A 23,811-nucleotide genomic window follows, 5' to 3' on the forward strand; every position below is an offset into this window, starting at 1 on the left:
CTGATAAAACATCCAACGAGACAAAGAGAACGTTTCCTCAGGAGACTTCAGATCAAATAAGCTGCCGGATGAGTCAGTGACCTCACACAAGTGTTAACAAGTTAAACTCAACAATCGTAACTGGATCAAAGTTTGTTTCTCCATTAATGTGGGAGTCCGCCGTCTGCTAAACTGTCAAAAACATTAAATTCAGCTTTAAATCTTGGACAACAGCTTCAGGGCAGCACTTTAACATCGTGATTTATCAATTTCAAATGTCAAGTCAATACAATATAACTCTGAGGAAGTATCTTAGCTATTATATGTAAAACCACACCTTTATGATCCTGTAGCAGAAGCTGCAGATAAACTGTCGGTTCATTGAGTCGAATGATGCCAACTTAGGAAATTAGGTGTAAAACTGTCTTGGCAGCAGGTGTAAGACATGATGTATTTTTGTACCTGCACACGTAGTCCGCCTTGCAGACCCGCAGCTGAGCAAGGCAGTTGGGCTTTTCCTTGTCTTCGTAGGAGCAGGACGGCACAATGGTTTGCCTCCGGCGCTCGGAGCAGGCCGTGTCGGTGCAGGGACAGAACAGCAGCTCGTGGGTGTAGTCGGGGGGGACACGGTCAAAGAACTTCCTCAGCGCCTTGTTGCACTTTGGTCGGTTGCACGGCCCCGAGCGGGCCGACGGCTGGATGCAGGACGAGACGTACTCCGTACGAAGCTTCTGACACGTCTCATCTATGTTACACGCCTTGGCGGCGTCCAGGCAGCGGTTCACCGTCGTTACCTCAGATTCTAAGAGAGGACAGAGACACAGAGCATTTCATCATCTGTGTGGTTTGAAGAAAAATCAAATCCCAGACAATGTTTACCGATCATTAGAGCGTCTGATTGGAGCTGGTATCGACTCTCACCTCTCCACTCAGCTGACGGATATAAAAACAGAAATGCGTCTTCTTCAAGAACAAATCAAACCAAAAGGATGATTATGTGAAATAAACCCTGCTGTAATGAATAGGAAATGAACGGTGCTTGAATGTTGCATGAGCCCGGGCACTGGATGTGTTTCCGCTGAGGCCTAATGGCTGAATATTTCATTCTGCTGGGTTAATGCAGAGTGGCAGAGCTGGAGGAGCCGCTCCTCGTCTCTCCAACCGCACAACAAGGCCTGTAATTACTGCTCCTTCCCCTTCACCCATCCATCCATCTCTCAAACATCCCCACATCTGGGTCCATCCCCGACTCACCTGACTCCCTCCTTCCCTTTGCCATCTCCCTCCCTCACTGCGTGCCGGCTTCTCTCAGCGCTGCCATCACCCCCTCTCCATCTGTCTACTCCTGTCTCCTGCTCAGCTCTCTCCCCTTGTCCTCCATCCATTCTTCCTCCACTCGGTCCGTCCCTGTCTGCCTCAGTGCTCCCGTGGTAATGAGCCACCTCTCAGAACCATCTTCTCTCTTTGTGGTGGTGACATTATTTCCAAATCTATCATCACGCTTTATTCTTCTCTCCTTCTCAAAGCGACCCTGCCAGTCATTACGGCCGTGATGACACTCAGCTCCTCTGGCAGATCGCGCCGCTCATTAGTTTGTAACATGCCTGTAGTTGTGTCTCTTGGTGAGTTCAGCTCCCACCAAGCTGTCAAATAAAATATGAATGGCCTTGGAGAGGAAGCTAACAACCCTTCACAAAGCATAGGTTATTACCAATTTAACTGCTAAGCAGACGAGGGGGGGGGACCCTGAACATGGACATTCGTTTTCATGTGAAATCCTTGTGGTTTCTTTTCCAAGCTATTATTAATTGGGAGGAGACCTGCAGAGCAATGGACGCTCTTATCCTGCTTCACATTCACAGTTACACGTCTGCGCTGCACCGAGCCGCTGGAGGCCGAGTGCTCTGCCTGGTTTCCTGACTGCAGGCCTGGTTGTGTAATGTTCATATAACTCTACATGTTGTCTGTGAGAATCTGGACAGAGACACAGTCGGCTGTTTCGTCTCCAGAGCATCACCACTGAAAACCAGGCGTTATATCACCGACTCTATGTCAAGACTTCACATAAAAATGCAGGACATGACAGCTACTTGAAAGTGAAGCCAAAGTGTCTCGATCGCCCCCTGGTGGCTGGCTGCAGTACAGGTCATACGTCTTGCCATGTTCGTTACTTGAAGCTATAAAACCAGGGAGAGACGTCATGATTGACAGCTGAGACCCTGAGCTCCATCTGCTCGGAGATGTGTCGTCCATCTTTTTTTTTTTACAGTTATTGAGTAAAACTGACAAATTCCAATATTGTGATTATTTAAAAAAATATTTTTGTCTCTTGTATTAGGACACATTCAAGACTCATTGTATTCATTTGAAAAACAGAGAGGTCATTAGGTCTGCTTTAATTCAGAGGCTGCATTTGAAGACCATCACAGCAGCACGACAAGGTTTTCCAATTAGATGGTGACCTCAAATGCGTCCTTCCATCCCCAAGATATATAAATATACATATATAAATATATTTCAAAGTCATTTCTTTGTGTACGTACATGAATTGTCCATGTTTGGAATATGATAAACACACGGATACGCTCAGAGGAAGATTACGGTGAAGAAGCTGTTTTTAATCCTTTTTCTGTGGCCGTGACACAGTCGTCTTTGTTGTCCTTTGTAACGACGGCAGCGGAGCCGCCACAGAGGTGAATATTAGATTTTCTTATAAGTCTTCTTTGATTGAAGTCTTTGAGGTTGGTCACATTCATACTGGAAATGCAGCCTTTTCTATACACGGCCCCTTGACGAGCTGCACTTTGGCTTCAACTGCTGCATCTAATCTGGACGTGAGCATCCTCAGTTTAACGTGTTCAGCCTCATCGTCAGTGTATTAAAATACTGTTTCTCTGAGACTCTGACCAACCGGTCGCACCAAAGAACCAAAAGAAAACAAAACTGTATTTTCCCAACAGCTGTGGTGCATGAAGTAGAAAATCTCAGAGCTGGGAAAAACAATTCCAGTCTCTCCCAGAAGCCAGTGATGCGTTAGAAAGCTGAATTTCTGTGCAGAACATCTCACGCGTTTAACAGAAGCTCCTTCATAAAACCCACTGACGTGACTTTACTTAACTGATTAACTGGCAAAGGGCAAAGAACAGCGTTGTATAAATGCAGCTTCAGAATGTGACGAGGCTGCGGCTGCGGCGTCCATCCCTGAACAACGGTCATTACTGTGTTTGAGGGAGCGACGCTGGAAGGGCCGTAAAAACATCCATTAATCACGTCTTTGTTGTTTTGGCAGTCGGCTTGTCGAGATGCACGGCATGGACGTCCACTCTGACCTCCCGCCGAGTCGCCGGAGTGAAATTTACGAGGAGGCTGCACACAGCGGGTCTGACGCTGCTGTAATTCACAGCGGCCTCAAAAAAACGAGCGGGTGTCATTTTAATACGCAGCTTATGTGCGAGGTCACGAAACATATGATCACGCGCGTTAGAGGGGACGTCGCCCCAAATTGCAGCTGTTCAGTTTTTCTCATGGTTATTACTGTGCAATACACAACCAACGTCTCCCCTGAACAGGTGAGGACAGTTTATCACATTTCCCTAATCGATGATCTCACTTAATCACGCTCAACAGGCCCACGGAGAGTGAACGGGTCGAGGGGACGAGTGTGAGCGCCGCCCCGTCCCTGATGATTCTCTAAGAAGCATGAATGGCGCCTGAGCGGCTGAGATTCAAAGTGGGTTTGGAACTAGCTGTGGGAGGATCCATGGAAATGGAGCCGCAGTGTACAGTAGCTCTGCTGCGGGGGGGGGGGGGGGGGGGGGGGGAGGGAGTACGTGTTTGCTAATGCTACAGATTCAATATGTACAGAAGAGGTGGTTGTGATGTGCTAGCGTCTGCAGTTGGGCTTTTTTTTTTTTGTCCACATTAAACAGACGCTCTCTCCCACGCTGCAGGTTTCTAAACTGGGGTGGGGGGGGGGGGACCAATTTAAAATGGCACAAAGCAAAGGGCCCTGACTTTCACCTGGAACCAAATTACTGGATTTGTCATTTTCTATCCCAGTGTCCAAATTGCTTAAATTGCCAATGCACTTAAAATGAGCTGTGGTCAGGTTCACTGTGGGGTGGGGGGGGGGGGGGGGGGGGGTGCAGTGTTATCTCCAGGCAGCGGAAAGAGGACAGCCTGGTTTCACTATAGTCGACTTCATCGTGTGTTCTACATTCGTGGATATGGAACTGACTGAGAAACCAGAACGTGGGGCAGAACGTGACCTTTTTCCAAATCTGCATCGAGCCTTGGAATCAAAGCTTTTCCTCCTTCTTTGCCTCGACTGGCTGCTGTTGGTCAGAATGATACCAGAATGGGTGAAGCGCTAGTTTAAAGGGAAAAGGATTTATTATCATATCAAGCCCCTTAAAAACCCCCACGATTCATTAAAGAAAACTAAGTACAACCATTTGAAAGTTTTTTTCTGCCTTTAAATCATCAAACGTGGATTTGGAGACACCTTGAATACACTTTAGATCGTGTGTTTAGATAATTAGACCTAAGTTTCATCTGTTATCATAAGTCTCCTTTTATAAGTGGGGAGTCAATAGAAAAGAGAATCCCATAATTTAGATTATGTCATTCTTGTAGGTTATGGAAACGAATGTAGATGTAGATTATTCCCTCGGATATTAATTTGTACTTTGAAGCTTTTGTTCGAGTTTAGATCTGTTGTAACAACATTGAACTGTTATGACAACTCCGTTTATTTAATGTCGGCAAATTGGAAATTAAATCTGAACATTATCTGAATTTATTTCTAATGGTTTTACACAAACTGACTCATGAAGTAGCCTCATCGCAAACTGTCTTTCTCATTTTGAAATCATATAAAATGTGTATTTGACTCTATAACAAACATCCCCCCCCCCCCCTCTGAGCTGCCATTATCCACTTATTTAAACTTTGAAGACATTAATCATTTTACAGTGCAGCTCACATGAACACCTTCCATCCTAATCTCTTCACTTGAGTCATTATCTAAGTCCCACGGACGCTTTATCTCGAGTCGTCCGGAGAACAACACAACACTTGACTCTGTGTCGTCTCCGGTGGGAAACAAGTCGACTCCTCCGTCTGCTTCCAAACCTCCGACGGGAAGAAGAGTGGAAACAAACCAGCTCCGTCCGTCCGTCTCCGTCTCCATCTCACTTCTGACTTTTTGTCTTTCTTCTCCTCACACTCTGTGCCCCCCCCCCCCTTCCGGCTGCATTAAAATAAATAGGTAATTAATCTGTGCCTCGGGGGGGGGGGGGGGGGGGGGGGGAGAACAGCAGCACACACCTGCCCCGCGGCCTCGCCCCGGGGGCTCCGAGGCAGAGACAGAACCAAAGTGTGGGCTGTTACTCGTCAAACACTTTCTGCAAACCCACCTGCAAATCCACATGTTCTACACTCAGAGCGACACAGGGTAACGTCTCCGTTTGCTCTCCCACATCCAGACGTCTGACACCAGTTTCCCACTCACTTGCCTGACTGGGACTGGGACTGGGACTGGATTGTGTGAAACGTTGATTATTTTAATGGTAAGAGAAGCAGAAAAGGGAGGATCTCCCAGTCACCTGCAGCGATGGAGGCCAGGCGGACGTAGTCGGAGCCTCTCTCCTCCGGTTCGTACGGGAAATTCTCCACCAGGCTGAGTCCTGCAAGACACACCAGAGGGTTTAGGTTCCAACTCAAGTTGTTCTGTCTGTCTTAGTGTCCTGGGACAAAAAGTCAATATGATAAATATAAGAGCCCAACTGATAAAGCAAGTATAAAATTACAGATATCAATATATCCACAAATCTGTACTTGGGGTTAAATGTAAAATAGAAACATGAATGTAAAATCTTTTCTGCATTGTTCATCGTGTTAAATACAAGTTTTCATACCACCGAACATAAATACATCCACAGATAAAGGTTTATATTGACAGATACTTATTGGTTAATAATACACACCACTTCATACAAGGTCTGATTAACCAGTAAGAAGCCACTGGGGCTAAATCTGCTGTTGTGGCACCACACTGACCCCCCCCCCCCCGACATGACACAGACCAGATGACCACCCAACAATGTCTTTACAAACACAGTCAATGGCATCATTAGAGAATCTATTCAGACATGAGCATAATACAAACTATCCCTGTGTTTTAATGTGCTAGTTGGTTCGTGGTATTTAATTTACTGCTTGATTTAAAATGTGCTGAGTCACCATGTGACCACAGTGTAAACTGAAAAATTAAATTGACTAAAACTATGTGGACACATTTACTAAACCAGCGCCACAGAGGTAATATTTTTCTCCCGGACCCACAGGAGTTTTATTTTACAATTTACCTCCCAAGCAAATAAGATATTAATGTAGGAAATAAAAAAAGAGCAACTCAGAGGCAGCGAAGCGTCTGAGGAGCCTGAAGTTAAACTAAATCAACTATGATAACAAAGAAGAGAAACACAGGCTGCTCGTATGAGGTTAAAAACCAACGAGCAGCTCTTTCATTTTAACAACACGAGGTCAGTGAAGGAGGCAAAAATGTCCTTTGTCCAAACTGCAGCGTGTGTTTGACTTAATAAACGTCCGGGGTTAAAGTTATGACTCCATTTGCTTTATGAGGTCACCGTCTTCACGTCTTTAACATTTAACACTCGACTTGCAGGATATTGTCGAGCTTGTTTAACGGTTGCCCTAGTTTCCAGTCGTTATGAATATAAAATGATATGCTAAATGCCCAAATTTGAATATAAATGTACCGAAAATAACCGGGCTAAATGCAGGAAAAAAGACAGTGACAGGAAAAAAGCATTTGAAATAAGCACAAAAGTGATAAAACACAATAAGTGTGGATGGAACAAAAGGAATCAGAGCCTCAGTTTCAACACATTTTGACACAATAATCACTCTTTTCATTTCTGCTGAGCCGTCTGGAGGCGGACACCACGTGCACCAGATAATCCCAGTAACATACTGTACCTGCTCCCGCCCACCTGCTGGGAACAGAACCATCAGATTCTGTGGGTCAACGCCAAGTCTTACCGTGCAGCACCGACTGGTGCAGGCTCCAGTAGATGCTCAGGCAGTTCTTCTCCTTCTTCATGCCTCGTTTACACTGGCAGCCGTGCAGTGGCGTGGACAGCAGAGCAGTCATGGCGTTCTCACACTGGTTCCGCGCCCCGGGGCCCAGCTTCACGCTGCCGTCCCCCGCCACACACTGCCTGAGGGTGCGGAGTCGCGGGCTGCAGGTGTCGTCGCTGGAGCAGGTGTCTCCGGCACGCAGGCAGTCCCTGCCGCCCAGAGACAGAGCCACACGAGGGACTCCTGCGAGACGAGACAGACACAGGACAGGTTGGTGAATGGACCCCAGGAACAGAACTGCGTGGGAGACTCAACTGTGGACGGCTCGTCTGTGCACCTCTTCGTATAAGCATGAGAAATTCAGTTTGCTGAACCCTAAACATATAATCATCATCGTCATAACATTAATAACTTCAAACAGAACTAATTGATTGGGCTGTAAGTTTTACCACAGACAAAGTGAAACGAGTGAAAACACAACATTGTGAGTTGTGCTGAGCATCGATTAAAACCTAAATACGTAACATGCAACACGCAAAGACTCACAAAACACACAAACCATGTGTGTATTAATTGTGTGTCCCTTGTGTGTGAGGATCATGCAGACGACTGAGCAGCTGTGTGAGGCCCGTGTTTGCCCTCATGCTTTCATCTGTGCACATTGGTTTATGGTAATTCAGTTAATTGCATCATTTACAAGTTAAATAAGATCAAACAAATAGGAATAATAACTGGATATTCCAGAAGTGCACTTGCATAAAGCTCTGGGACTCACGGGAGACTGATAATAATAGAAACAGGTAATAGTGATGCAGCCGACAGGAGCGATGCAACAGGTAAAGCAGGAAAATTGCGGCAACAACAACTTTATTATTGTTATTTATTTAAATTCCACGCAACTCTTAGTCAAAAGCTTCATATTTTAGAGGTTTGGTTGAAGAGTGTGATTTTCTACTTTTTCATGCACGGTATGATCTTTTCTATTTGAAAACTGGAATGATGATGTTTTTCATGGGTTCCCCCCCCACCCCTGCTCCCTTGTGCCTGGGGCCCCCACAGTCCCTGGCAGCGCCCCTGTTAGCAGAGGTTGCTGCTCCTTTATGTGACAAACAAACTGAATCATTTGCTAAAATGATCCAAATTGATTTGAATTTAATAATTGTGTCACATTCCAACGTCCCGTGTCAGAAGTGATCAGAGTCGCTCAGCGAAGCGTCTCCCCGCTGCATTCCAGAGTTTTTTTAATAATTCCATTCATTAACCCGAGGGGGGGTGCTATATTATTCATGAATTCAGACTGTTGTCACATGTAATACATCTGACACCGCTGACTGGATTAACCCCCCCCCCCGTGCGTCTCTCCAATACATCCTGACATGTTTCCGCTGCAGTCAAAACAAAGAGTCCTATTTATTACGACTTGTTTACCGTTGTTTCATGTGCCGCTAATCAGATGCAACAATATATTCCCACACGTTCGAGGAGTTCTTCTGCTGGATCTCACAAATATTGTTCTGTTGAATCCACGTGTCTGGTTTGGGAGAACACGATTACCATCACGACTAACTGCGAACTTTTCTAACTTTTCTACGATGCTAGCTTTGACAACTTTTACCGGTTCTCACTTATTTATCTTTTAGACGAACCTTTGAATGTGTAGATTTCTCCTGCTTGTACAGAAGCATCTGATCCCACCTGTTAAAGAACCCGTCTACGGAACGTCTGTCAATTCACTGTTAATCCCTTTGTTATTTGTAATTGGCTGCAATTCACCTAGGGGGCAGTAGCGAGGATCTCAAAGAATTGGACTAAATGGAGCTAAATGGCTAAAATAATCATTTACACCTGCAAAAGGCAAAAGATATCAATCAGTATAATTTACCACATAAACTTGATATTGTACGGTGAAATCACTTTATTTGCATTAATGATTTTACGATTTAATAACTCAAAATAATAATAAAAACAAACCCTCTAGTACCAAATGTCGTGGAAATTCACCCGAAAACCTGTCCGACTGTCAATCCAGACCAAAGCGACAGACGGACAGACGGACAGACGGACACCATCGTCCCCTCGGAGCCCGGCTCAGAAAGTTCACTAACTGAACAGTGGGTCGGTCAGAACAAGATCTGCTGCCAAACTTTATATTTCTCTTGTTTTAATTCAGTGGAGATCTCAACGGCTGCAAACACAACCACATCTGCCAGGTTGGGTTTTCGGTGAAATGTGGATAAAGTTATGTTCGAGACATCTAGAATAAAACCATATAGCTACAATGAAGAAGCTGATAAAGAACAGTACGTATAAAGTACTGCCGGACCTGGTGGAATGTGGTGAAAAGCCTTAAATTTTAGTATTTTTATCATGATATTCATAAACTAGACAAGGTGATGGAGTTTAATTAAAAGAAGTAAAAAAGAATTCAGCGCATGAGATATTCTCCAGAAATCCTGTCCACAAGCATTTGTATGTGCTCGGTGAGACAAGTTAGTTTCAGTAATTACATTTTAATCTCATTTGATTCCATCGCAGCTCAATCAAGCCACGAGGAGCGGAAGCAGCTTCGTCCGACTCCGGAACTCAGACCGGCTCTCGATGGCTGACGTGAATTCAGAGATGGTCAGATAAAACAGAATTGGGTAAAACCTCGACGGGTCAACTTTCTCTCCGGCTGCGCTTTGAGGAGAGACGAGGGTTTGGACTCGACCGGCGGGGAGACATCTGTCAATCACAGTCTGGGAAGAGGCAAGCAGGCGGTTGCTGTGGGTTTGGGATGTTTGTGAAGCATCTGCCACTCAAGTGTAGAGCTGGTCCCCCTCAACCAGCCATGTATCTACAGTCTCAAAACCTGATCTTATGTAAAGCAAAGGAAGGAGAAGTAACGCAGGGTGAGATAGTGTCGTCCGTTTCCGATGCAAATCAGCTCCACTCGAGCGTTTTCCCCCGGATCAAGTGTCGGCACCTCGGAGAGAAGTGGAGGAATCTGCCTCGTGTCGAGATACATACGTCACTCGCTCGGAAGAAAACTCCCAAGATGCGGATTTGCGTTGAAAATACTGAAAGTCGTCTCACTCGGTTTTAAGAGAAACAATATTTCACCGTTAAGCCATTTCTCATGTGGAGCTGCAGGGGGGGAGCAGATAAGTGGGTGGTGTGTGTGTGTGTGTGTGTGTGTCTGTCTGTGTGTGGGTGGTCTGATACGGAGGGTGGAGCAGGGAGGAACTTTGAAGCCAGGTTTGACTTCCCCGTGGCTCGGAGGCAGAGGGAAGAAGCAGCTGCGGTGCAAATCTTATTAACTTGTAACTAATCCAGTGTGGAGGGAGGTTTGATATTTGTCTGAGAAATTAAGCAGCACTCCAGATTGCCGGAGATAGAACTGTTTGCCTGGAAACCGAGCGGCGGCGCACCGGCAGTTCAAAGAGAGACAGTCAGAACCAATTAGGAGAAATCAGTTGCCTTGTCATTCAAATTCGTTCCATCCCACAAACCTCCCGATTTAACCCACTGAGGTAAATAATCCATCTGAGCTCCCCCCCCCCCCCCCTCTCTCTCTCCCTCTTCCTGCTTTTTTTTGTTTCTTCCTCTATTTTCTCCTCATCCTCCTGATTCCCTGTCATCCCATCCGCTCATCTCTTTGCTCTCCTCTCTTCCTCTCATCCCCTCACTCACAAAACACACCTGACGGGCTTCAAGCAGATTCTGGATTTAAAGGAAATGTTTTCAAGGGAACAAAAAAGCTAAAGCGAATAAACTTTTCCTCCTGTGATCTCGGGCGGGTTTTGTCTTCGCTCCTGTCGCTGGGAAAAACAAAAAAAAAACAGACCGAAGCGAATTTGGTGTCGTGTTTTTTGACAGACAAAGCGTGGGACTGTTGGAATTAACTTCAAATGATCTTTGTGTTGACGGCGCGCTGGGATCGGAATTGAAAGCGATCACAATCCTGCAGGCACATTAAAGTGTAGGTTTACAGTCGTGACTACGAAGAAATAACCTAGAGACGATAAGAGCCGCTCACAACAACCATGAAATAACTACACGACACTTTTTGTCTCTGCTCACTTTCAATGAAGCAGCTCCTCAACTAAACCTCTCATCAGTCACTGACGTCAACCAACATCACGTTTATAATCTGCATTGAAACCATTCAGACCAACTTGAATATGACGGTTAACTGGTTTCTCGCTCTTCTCGTCCCCTCCGCTCTTTCCCCATATTTTCCCATAAAAGACGAATGGAATTGAACCAACATGGGAAAAAACACTTTAAAAATCCATAAGAGTTGATCCATGGAAAGAAGTGCAATGTATATTTTATGAGACATAAAGAAAACTCATTCATATATTCAAGAATTCATAAAATGAAAGATATAAATGATTTATGTGTTTCCGTTCAGTAAGTTTAAACCTGGTTGTGTTTCCTTAAGATAGAATCTAAGTGCTGGGCTTAATATTATTATTATTATTATTATTATTATAAATGCTGGACTTAATTTAATCCCATTGTAGGATTATAAACCCCCAGAGTCGTACATTTCCATGATCCTAAATAATAATCATGTTTTTGTCAAATGGATGTTTTGGGGTTTTGGACCCTTTGAACTCACCATCTTGTGATTGGTAATTTTTAATATATTTGGACATTTTATGGGTTAAATAATAACCCTGATTTCTAAAGATAATATGTTAAAAAACTAATTAGCACAATCATAATGCAGGAAGACCATGGTTTTATTAAAAATATGTTCTGATTATTATTATTATTGTTTTTAAATCTAATGAAGATTACAATCGTTCTCTGAGTTTTCTAAACATCCATAAATACCATTATTATGCTTTAGCTGCTATGACACAGATATTACAGATGTAGATATTGTATTTCAATGAGAACATAAATATTGTTATAGAAAACTAAAGACATATGTTTTGCAAATAATCATTAAAAGGTTTCTTTTTTGTGTCAATGAAAAACTTGGCTGGCTTTGTATATAAATAAATAAAACAGGTAAAAGACATAAACTTCCAGCAGAAAATGTTGTAAAAATAAATGAATGGCATGAAAGCGCCTGTGGGCCTGTAAACTTTATTTCCGACTGTAAACCTGAGCGATAAAAGTAAACTTCACTTTAACGTCCAACCGCTGATTTGACAAAGATTTTTTAAAGAGACTGTTCAGCAGCTTCGTTCTCCAGCGTTCGGCCAAAACATCTCAGTCCAAATCTGAAACGTCTCATCTCTGAGTTCTGAAGTGACCGAGATGTGAGCTCACGAGTTACATGTGAAGTTTGTTCTCTTGATTTTTTTTCTGTGTCTCGCGCCGACTCCGTCTTTCTCTTCATCAGCCGCCCGTACACACAGGACGATGAATCCTATTAGAGATAGCAGGCCCCTCGGATTGTTTGGTAAATCTTTGACGGCTCCGCCAGGGGACTGTGCTTTTTCTCTTTCAGGAGATCGTAGTCGCTTATTAGCAAACTGCGGCTCCCCGAACACTTTTTAAACCGAGATGAGTCACGTCGTCTGCCGGGGCCTTTGTCTCGGTTTCACCAGCTTCTAATAACGAAGCTCTCTCCTCCCCGGCAGCGTCGCCAAAACAAAACAAAAAAAGCAATATTCTCCCCATAAACACACACACACAATTATGTAAATCCACTCTCACACACAATTGCCGAGTAGTGAAACAACTATTTAGACACATTACCATAAATCCCGTTTTCAGCGAGACTTCTCTGGACTATAATTGGTCGTCCAAATGTGCTGCGACGGGTCCTTTAGCTCTGTATCATTGATTCAGCAAAACATGATGAAATTTGGAGGAGAACCAAGAGACCTCTCTGGCCGTGATGCAGAATGCTAATTTTCTTTCCCAGAATCCTCAGAGGCTAATCCATCCTGAAGAAAGTCAATATCACTCCGCCGCTGTTCCAGAATCACCGAGCGGTTCAACTGCGATTTGGACGTTTTGCTCTTTTTTTTTTTCTTTGTCTCCTCAGGATTGAAAAGTGTGTGTGGGCTCGTTCGTCTCCGAGGTGGAAAAACTTTCTTTGGTTTTTTTTTGAACAATCTCCAAAAAGCCATTTAGCCAGTGAAGGAAAGAACTTCTGACTTTTTCACATTTACGTTTTGCGAGATAATGACGACTTGATTTGACACCGAGCTGCTCACTGGTGTGAATGATATGATGGGGAATGAAATGATTATTCCAGTGGAATTAGATTAGTTCTGTAGATCAGCGTGGAAACACATAAAAGACAAAGAAGCTTCAATCGATGCTCTAAAAAGTCCAAATTGGTTTATTATGATAATGACGACGTTTTTATGTGAATATAAAACTATAAATACTGCATGAAAGCACGATGATATTTAACAGAACGGGAAAAAGCGTTTGTCTTCTACTGAAAGTTCCAGCGACCAAACACAAGCATTGTACTCGAACTTTGAGACACTGAGACTTTTTCTAGTTTGTATTTTAAATTGAATGAAAGTTTGAACTCCTACACTTCGTCCAGATGACGACGACAATGTGACAAAGTGAAAATCCCCTGAAGAAGTGAATAAATAGATGTTGAGAATCCTTCATGTTCCATCTTTCTCTCTTCTGTATGTTCTCCTCTCTCCATCCTTCATTACGGGTCTGTTTTGTCAGCTGATTGGAGACATGACTCAGCAGATTTCCACTCTGCCCTGGACTCCTGATGCAGCAGTGATTCACACTGACAACCTGTTCACTCCCACAGAGACGATCCGAATGCTGAATCTTCTTCTTCCGATAGAGCTCAACGCATTTCTTACACCACTTTACTACTTTAACTCTAATGAAAGTGTGCGAGCGCCTCAACGTCCGCTCCGTTCGCTCGTCACATTCACGTCAGCTGCAGTGAAGTCCCAGAACAGAAGAAATTCTGTTTTCCACTTCCTCCTTTTTACTCCGAGTCAAAGACTAACTCCTCACATGCACTTGAGAGTTTCCCAACATCTCGTCAGAATAAAACAGAGTCGACTGCTCTGTGTAAACTGAAAGGTGATCTGACAATTATTGTGACGCAGAGCCGAGCCTCGAGAACAGCACAGACACAGGATGCAACCGTAAACTGGATGTGAGCAGTTATTCAAGCTGCGACACCCTTATTGTAACTGCATGTACAAGGTCCTTGTTTTAATGCATCCGTCCATCCGTCCATCCGTCCATCCGTCCATCCGTCCATTTAAAGGTCTCGAAGCTGAATCCCAGTTGACGTGGTGCAAGTGGTCGGTTCGCAGGTTGTCAACATATCACAGGACAGATAACAATAATCCATTTCAGTTCACGGTGCCTTTCTACACAACCCAAATAAAGACATGAGTAACTGAAGTAAAACCAAGATTTCAAATCGGATTAGGAGAGACAAACATCTTGTAACACAAGAATCGATGAAAAGTGAAACCAGAGGATGAAATCGGATTAGTGAGGGAAAGATAAGATGTGAAGAGACAAACCACCAGTAACACACATATTCAGTCAGTCCCTAATTAACCCAAACCCCAGTCTGTGAGTCTGTGGGCCGAGGGAGGAAGTCAGAGTACGTGGTTTTAGTCAAGCAGTGAATCCACATCGAGTCTCAGGTCCTTGGGGGCCAGCGGAGAACTTCCTCTCCTCCTCGCCGTTTCCTAAAGAACTGGGAGTCTGGTGAATAACATCTTCCTGTCGATGGCCAGCTCCTAAAGTTAAGACTTTTAAACTTTAAACAGAACAAATGCTTTGTTCCTTATTCCTTCAGGACGTTGAATCAGGACGGAGCCTTTTGATTCCGGAAACAGTCCAAAAAAACAAAGGTACACGGAAACATCAAGAATCTACAGACACAGACGAGCCGGAGCATGCGGCTGCAGCTTCAGTACAAAGATGAAGATCTGAAGAGGAACAGGATGATTGACGTTTTGAGGACTGAAGCTACCTCGGTGTGTTTGTGTTTGATGTTTTGAGAGACATGTGTTGTTCTGTAGCTGCTTTCGAACTTAATTTATATAAAAATGGACGACGTAGTGATTGAATTACAGTTTTACAATTGGCGGAGAATGTTATATTAATAGAATTAAGATAGTAAAGATCCACATCAATCTCACGTCTGTTCAATATGAAGCTGGAGCCATCAGCTGGTTAGCTTAGCTTAGCATAAAGTCTGGAAAGAGGGGAAACAACCAGCCTGACTTGTCCCCTGATGAAACCACATTTAAATTAACTACAGATCCAGATTTTCATGAATATCTTTTTGTCTTTAGTTCAAGATCCATGAATTATTATCTGACAATCTATCTAACAAACAAACCGACGGGGGTGGAAACATTGTCGTAGGTAAAAATAATAAGAAAAAAACTCACATTTTTTTAAATATTAAAAACCGAGAAATACTGTGTGTGTGTTCAACAGTCGGGGGCAGATGTTTCCCCTTGTTTACTGTATTTATGCTAAGCTAAGCTAACCGGCAGCTGGAAAGAAAGCGTAGATCTGACGATTACCTTCGATGTTTAGCTGCCCCGTTTAGCTGCCCTGGTTCAACTCCGGCTGCGTATATATCTTTGGTTGTGTGAACCACATCTGTTGTTTTCAACGATACAAAAACAAACACAAAAACGCCAACAACAACAAAAACCTGTGCAACCGGCATTATGTCGTAACGTGCACGGAGAAAACAAATGCGGCTCGTTCACATAAGTCACATCCACCTGGTCTCAGAGCCCATTAGAGGAGCTGGCTGGCCGCATGCTGAACCGTGTCCACCCTGCCAGCTGCACCCTGTCGTACCACGCCAAGAGGCGAGGGGGGGGCTGTCGGACAAGATGACCACAGAACAACAGGTTGTCAGCACGACGTCCCATTATCCCCGGCTCTCATTGTGTTGTCCTGCTCTTTGGTCCTATTAACACGCTGCCGCGCCGAACAAAGCCGAACATGTTAATATCTCTTATTAGTCAGTGGTGAGATGGACCGGGACACAAAGCAGCGGCTTAATAACTGTTGTAGACCCGTGTTGGTACAAAAATACACTTAGTGTCATCAGTCAGAGAGTCAAAAGCTCCGCTGGGGGGGGGGGGGGGGGGGGAGGCTGCGGAGAGGAGGCGTTTTCTTTTGTGTCGATAAACCCAGACTTGATAAAAGAGCTCAATGTCAGCTCCGATGTAATTGTTGTCAATTCTCTCAGTGAGAGAACAATCTGGGGAAACAGCCCTGTTTGTTTCATCCTCTGTCTGGATGCCGTCGCTCTGACCTTTAAGAATCCCGACTCCTGTCTGAGCACAGTGGATCTGACACTCGCAGCTCACCGCTGTCGATCGGCGGTAACGTCTGGGATGTTGGAGTTAAGCCGTATTCCCACTGCAGGCCTGTGCAGAGGAGTGCCGGCTCAAATGTAAATGACAGGACACACAACTGGGACCACAGGAAACACCGTGCTGGCATTTCCTTCCACTTGCTTGAGTGGTATTAAGCTCCTCTTCTCTCGGAGCCGGAGAAGAGTGCACAGTCGACCCCAGCGCCCGCCCATCTGTCTAACTCAGGGTGGGGAGGCAGCAGGGTGAAGCGAGCAGCCCACACATCCTCTGCATTTCCTGATGGGTTCCCGCAGTGCTGCAGTGCCTGCTGGGAGGTGTAATTACACCAGTGGGTCCTGGGTCGGCCCAGTCATCTCCTCCCAGGCCTGGAACGCTGCTTAAAGGAGGAAAAGGAGGAGGCCCCCGGGGACATCTCATTCCAAGCACCCGAACCACCTCGACTGGTCTTCTCTCGGTGTGATGGTTCAACGCTTGATCTTCTTATTCAGTCACATAAGAAGAAATCTCTTACTCCTTTGACTGGTATGAAATACAGGCTTGTTAAAGAGATGAATACCAAAGCTAAACCAAGAAGAACCAGTAAATTCAGACTTTTGCTTTCAATGTCAGAGCTTTTTACTCCGACAACATCAAACCAATATCATTGCTCCCAACCACGATTCAACCAGATGCACTCGCTGCTTCACACAGGAACACGTTCAAGACCAAAATGAGCCTGAAACCACAAACAACACAGATCTCATGAGTTCTTTTTAGACCTTTGTTCGACTTTAATGTCCTAAAATGCGTTTCTTTGTTTGTTTATCAGGGTTATTCTAAAAAAACTCACGAATGGATTTCAGCTAAACTTGGTGGAAGGATAGGAAATGGGCCGAGAAAGAACCTCTTCCATTTTGGGGCAGGTTCGGACAAAGGGGTGGATCCGCAATATATCCTTCCCGTTATCTTTACCATTGCCAGATAGGACATTATTTCCAGATTTCCCAGGGAACGATTCATGGATCTCGATGAAGAAATCAGGAATATTTACCAGACTAATATCTATGAGTGTGTGTAGTTTGTTGCAGCCTGATTGAATTAAAGGGGAGGCGGCATTGAGGGGGCACAAAAACAAATTCCTGCAAAGTGTGCAGCTGAAATCTGAAATTCCAGTCGCTCTTCTCTCATAGAAATACGGATTGATGTGATTCCCAGTCCCCCTTTATAAAAATGAATGATTTACAAACTTTAAACACGTGACACCTGTTGACCACACGTGACCCTCAACATGTCCACATGTCCACATGTTGAAGACCGCTGTCCCAACATTTGAGCCGAACGTTTTGTACTGTAGATATTTCTCCAGCCGTCTGAAACACAGAACATGGCCGATGATCCATAAGCAGACGTATGAATGAACGCGCTGCTCCGGGTTGTTTTTCCTCCCGAGCTCCCACTTCTCCGTGCTCCTCCACTCTAACGATTGCTCCGACTTGCATTCTGCACATTTCTCCTGAGCCGCATTGTTGTTTCCTGTCACAGACTTTTGCCGTCGCACCGTAATGATATTTTGATTCTGTTGCATTGTCGCGCTCTCACTGTCTTCCAGAGACAAAGTGCTGTAAAGACTGATTTGAGCACTGAAGGGAGCTTTATAAAAAATGTAGGGATTTAAACTCAGTATTTCTCTTTCTCTCTCTTTCCAAGCACACGAGCCAAAACAGCCCCCCCCCCCCCCCCCCCCCCCCGCTCTTACAGTTACAGTTTCTCCAGTTGCTCCACACGTTCTGTGAGTATTGTATATGGACATAAAGCACATATACAGTCTCTCACCTGCAGCCACTGAGTTTTGTTCTCATTTTGCTTTGCCTCTGTGCTGCATGCATCAAAAAAGTATGAATATCTTCACTGAAATGCACAAATACGCCTCATTCCTTTTCCTCACATGGGCTGAACCTGCTCTTCAGTGAAGCCTCACCATCACTTCACCTCCCCAGGGGCCCTTTGTGTGGTCTGTGTGTGTGTGTGTGTGTGTGTGTGTGTGTGTGTGTGTGTGTGTGTGTGTGTGTGTGTGTGTGTGTGTGTGTGTGTGTGTGTGTCTTTGTGTTGCAGAGAGAGAGAAAGAGGTTTGCATTTGCGTGAATGCAATTTACGACTGCTGCTGAAAATAAATGGCTGTGCAGCGTTAAAAGGTGCGTCTTCCTCTCAGCGTGCCCCTCGAGTTTGTGTATTTACTGTACGTGTGCGAGAACACACTCTTACACAAACATTTTGTGTTCAAACATTTTACCGTGGGCGTAAATTATCGTGTTGTTTGAGTTAATCCCAAGTGAGCGGAGCGACAGAAACAAAAGCTCCTCTGAACTGCAAAAAAACTTGAGATGGAAGTGAAAATATTTTTGTTATTCATCACAACAGTGTCGTTTATCATCTGGAGAGGTCACCAGGTCGTCTGGAGAAAAACATGACTCCAGGCTAAAGCAGCTTTTCTTGACACAAGTTAGATTTTATCACTTAGATTAGATTTTTGTCGTTAATGTTTTTATGCCTCTTTCGGCGTATTTCTTCTTTTTAACCAGTAATCTCATTGTTTTTTTCATTCTTTTCACAGAAACTATAAAACTATATGGATAATATTATTATATATTATTGTATTATTGGCTTCCAAACCAAACTGAAAACCTGAAAAGAGTTTGAAATATCACGGAATGCTGGAGCTGTTCTGAAAGCTCGTTATGGCCCAACACCTTTCACAAAAAGACTCTTTATATCGTTTCTTTCTTTACATTGTCATCATATGCACAGTTTATTTTTAGGACTCAATTGATTCACACACACGTGTACGAAACAACTTGTGCGTCTATGTGTGACAAACGACTTCACGCTCAAGTGTGACACGACAGATGCAAATGTGTGAAAAGAGCAACTTTATCAGAGTTGTGTTAATTGTTGATTCCTGAACATCAGCATCTGTGATCTCACAAATTCAATCGATCAGTAAGACAAACTTAACCACTCCTAGCAAATTGTATTAAAGGCATATTAACGACCAATTAATCATTCAGAAATGTTTCAATCAGTAATATTAATTAGTGTCAGGATTCAGCTTCGGTAAATCTTTCAGTTAGCGACAAAGTTAGCAAACTGAGGACCTGAACACGGGCTTAGAGGAAATGTCGATGGCATTTTGTTCCACTATAGTTTCACAATGACTAAATGATGAGTAAACAGATAATGATCAGAAGTAGCTGTTGCAGATTTGAATGTTATTGTAGTTTCTTAATAAACCAGAAATCTATTCATCTATTATAAAATCAATAAAAGCCCTGTTGTGAGTCCGTGCTCTGTCCATGGTGCTGAATCTGGAGCGGACAGCCACACAGCGTTAAACTGGACTGAGAGCAAACTACTGCAAATATTAGAAATCATCAACTTTACAATTCGCTCATCCGCAAAATAAGTTGTGTATAAATGGAATGTAAAACGTATTAACATGAACATAACTCATTTAATAGAATAAAGCAAGTTTATTGTTCCTCTTCTTCACCAGGTCACACCAACACCAGGTTCAAGGCTCGGTTGTGTAATTTGTGTTGAGGGGGTTGTTTTCATATTTAGTTTGACTCTATCTACTATTCTCAGAAATCTCTGCCTGTCTGTGTTTGGCTCACATCTTGAGAACTGCTCATCTTATCGGCTTCACACTTGGTGGGTGTGAGGCCTGAGGAAGTAAAGTGTTGAATTGGTACAATTTGGACACCTGATGCATTTAATTTAAAATAAAAACCACAGTTGCACTAGTGTAAATTAAACTGGTGGAACCATCTCTTTCCTTATTTGGTGTAAACTATCTGCACAATCCCAACAAGCCAACACGTACTGGATCAAGGCAAAACCAAATTAATGAGATTAGTCTTCTTCTCAATCTCTGTAAACAAATCGACCAATAAACCTCAAAGTAACTTATAAGGATTAGTATTTAATGTATTGACAAAATACTCAAAAAGTTACAGCCCCATAATGCATTTAAATATTTGCTGCATTTAATACACGTCTCATCAAACGTTTACTGTAACTTCTTTAAGGTTACAGATATTTCCTGCCTCTTGTTAAACGCCTTTAACACTCTAATCTGTCACACGCATGGGAATATGCGTGTACAAATGTATTTTACATATTACATATGTATCTGTCTGATCTGTGCTTCCTATGGAGAGCGCCGGCTGGAGGGAGCGTCATCACGTGACCTCCGGGGTCGAGCGTTCTGTCTGTTTTGTAAAGCGCTCGTCTGCCTCTGTTCTCGAATGTGCCCGGGTCAGAGGAGGTGACGGGACGAGGACATGTTGATTGCAAGCCCGGGCTTTTGAATGCATCACCGACCCCCAATTATAACTTTTACAAAGAGCTCTCCAAACGTATGTTTTAACCTGGCGGCCACAGGTCAGCAGTCAATTAGAGCGAGGGAGGAAAAAAGAGAAAACTTTTTTCCGTGAGAGGGAGAAAAACTAACCTTGAAACTGGCAGATGGAGTTCATTGTTCAGTCAGATGGTTTCAAGCCCTCGTGGAGGCGGCGGTGTCATTATCGCCGAGTTATGTTATCATTTTTTGTTCTCCGCTGCAGATGCCCTCCCTGGCCAAGAATCTACTCCGCATTAATTACTGATTGTGGATGCATGCTAATTAACGGCGTCATTCCAAAAGATAAAAATAGACAGGACTTTGATGTTAGCGCTCGGCGAAGCTCTGTGGTCACATACTTCTTGGGAAATGACCCGCGATGAGCGAGGAGGTGAGTTGATGTTTCGTTATGTAAGGCGGCAGATTAGAAGACGCGCCACTGGTTTTCCGGCGTGCCCTTATCTAAGTTAGGAGAGCGTTATGAGATCAGGACCAAATGATAACATGTATCGACAGATTCACTCCCGTCGCTTTCCATCTCTCTCCAGCTACTTTCTCACTCTTTCACAGAGACATCGTTCTGCATGAGCAAATCATCGTTTTGAATCTCTCGGCTTCACCCAGTGGAATAAGTTTGTGCTTCGGTTTGATGTTGTTGTGCAAGAGTGACATTGAAATTAGATTTTTTGGGGCATATTTCTGCTCCGTTCTTTCCACAGCTGCCGGTGCTGCTGTATATGTCAGCGTTCTCTAGCCGGAATGACCTGGTGAGCGGGGGGGGGGCGTCACAGTTTCATCTCGATCCTTGTCACTTGGAGGAGAGATTCTCAGTTTAGCTCTGTGGTCATGAGTTTGGGGCCTGAGGCGTCTTTTTAATGAGCTGATGCAGTCCAGGCCGGAGCCGGTGGTCTGTCCCAGTGTTCTGTGTAGGCTCACTCTCGCCGAGGCACAGACAATGAAAACCCACGGACACGAGTATTACACGACACCCGCAGAGGCAGATGAAGTCGGACACAAATGAGTAGCTCGGCTCTCTTTGTGTCAGAAGCAATTTGAAGTGGTGGCTGTGGACTGGCAGCTCGGGAACACACAGAAAAAGCTTCTCTGTGTTCACTCGTGTGAACTCGCCGAGCGCCTCCATCTGCACCAGGGTTTCACTCGCCTATCGTTTGCTGCTGGGACGGAAAAAACACACAGCGGATATCGGATGAAGTAGAAAAAAAAAACCTCACTTATACAATGTTGTAAAGATTTTAAATACAGGATGTGACGGTAAATCAGTGAAACAAATAACAAATTCACTGGTTTGGAAAAGAAAGAAACAGTTTTGTGTTGTCACTTCATCGAACCTGGTGGAGAAACGTTCTCTTACCTCGTTACACAGATTTACACATTTCTCTAATGGAACTAAAATGAATGGGCTTCCAACGGAAGACTTGTGACTAATGTAATAATTACCTCCGTCAGGGTTTTGCTTTTGTGTGTGAGCAGGATTACGTTTAAACTACTGGACGGATTAACACGGAAACACAATTTCTCTCTTTGGGTTTTTCAACAATTCGGTTAATGGTCATTCATGGATTTTTGAAAAGAAAGTGGCGACATATTTATGGGAGTGGTATTAATCAGTTTGTGCAATTTGGTACAGAACTAAATAAAAGTCCAGTATAGTGAATTAAAATGCGTTTTTTTAAAGTGGAGGGTTTTATAGTCTCTGGAGCAGATATGACATCACAAACAGACTTGGTTCCAGGTCTTTTCAATGAGGACACATTCATTTCTTTTCTACTTGCTGTAGATCTGTGTGTGATGTCCTGGTTCTTTGACCAGAAGTTTCCTTGAGTAAGAAATCACAAAGTTTTCACCCTGGTTTATCTGTTCGGTCACGCCCTGAGGCGAAGACTAAGTTTAGTTGTCGTTTTTCCTTTTTTATGATGTGTTTCTCTTACTTTGATATGCTCTAACTAATAAAGGCATCTTACCTACATCCTTGGCTCGGAGCGAGAGCCTGAAGTGAGCCCAGGGGCTTCCCTTTGTCTACAGCTCCTCGCGTTCACCTGGAGTTCCGTACATGCACAACTAAGCAAGAATAAGCACACGCTACATTCTTGCCTCTGAATTATTCTTCCTCCAGGAGCACATGACTGCAGCCACGATTACAACTCTGGGCAGATTCGTCTGGGCTGAGGAGAAGAGAAAGTATAATCTGCAGATATCTACGATCAGTCTTCATGATTATATCAAACATACAAGTTGTGGATATTAAAAGCAAGAATCAGGATAAAATTACATTACATCCAGCAAGGGGACTATTTTCCATTCCTGTCTGTTTGTCTGTTTGTTCCATGGAACTCGGTGGAAGGATCGGACAACAACCCGATAACGTTGGTGTGGATCTGGACAAAGAGTCGGATCCAGGGATTGAGCACGAGGGCGTTTTTTTTTACATTTTCACCAAGGAAATAATAAATGGATCTTGCTGAAAACATAAATCTGGTTTATTTAGGAAGCTGATATCTATGCATGTGTGCAAACTGTTTCAGATCCAAACTCTAATCTGGATCTACCTCCGCCAACAAGGTTTTCTTTTTTCCTCATAGCATCAGGGGCAAATTGGCAATTCAATTTTAAACTAAAGTGCAGAAAATGATCCCAGCAAGCAACATTTCACAGGTATGATGCATAACCACCAGCACTTGACTGCTGCCACTGTAGCATATTCCTCCCTGATGTGACAAATCGTGACAAAATCCGATTGCTTTTGACATCTTTTCCCCCAAAGCTTCACAACTACTCCGATGACAGGTTAGACAAAGTCTGAAGCGTCCAATCAGGAGGTTCGTTATAAACTTAATGTGACTTTACTTAGCAGAACAATGTGACTTAAAAAAAACAACTCATTCAATCCAGCTGAGAAAGAAAAGTGTGATTTGAAAGAATTCAGATTGCAGGTGTGACGACGCCTCGGAATCTGCTGCCGTCACCGACAAGCTGCTCCAGCTGCCGCTGCGAGGCCACATGACAGAGAAAGTGAAAACAGGC

General features: G+C 43.9%; 1 protein-coding gene across 1 annotated transcript in view; it reads right to left on the reverse strand.

Moving 5' to 3' along the window:
• gfra4a (GDNF family receptor alpha 4a) overlaps positions 1–23,811 on the reverse strand; it is a 112,566-nt gene that overhangs the window by 13,146 nt on the left and 75,609 nt on the right. The window contains exons 2-4 of the mRNA XM_034576847.1: positions 7,045–7,326; positions 5,586–5,666; positions 442–781 (exon numbers count right to left, since the gene is read on the reverse strand). Coding sequence (XP_034432738.1) covers positions 442–781; positions 5,586–5,666; positions 7,045–7,326 — 703 coding nt within the window. The remainder of the gene's footprint in view (positions 1–441; positions 782–5,585; positions 5,667–7,044; positions 7,327–23,811) is intronic.

The sequence above is a fragment of the Hippoglossus hippoglossus genome, chromosome 22 (genome assembly GCF_009819705.1).
Source record: "Hippoglossus hippoglossus isolate fHipHip1 chromosome 22, fHipHip1.pri, whole genome shotgun sequence".
In the NCBI taxonomy this organism is placed as follows: Eukaryota; Metazoa; Chordata; class Actinopteri; order Pleuronectiformes; family Pleuronectidae; genus Hippoglossus; species Hippoglossus hippoglossus.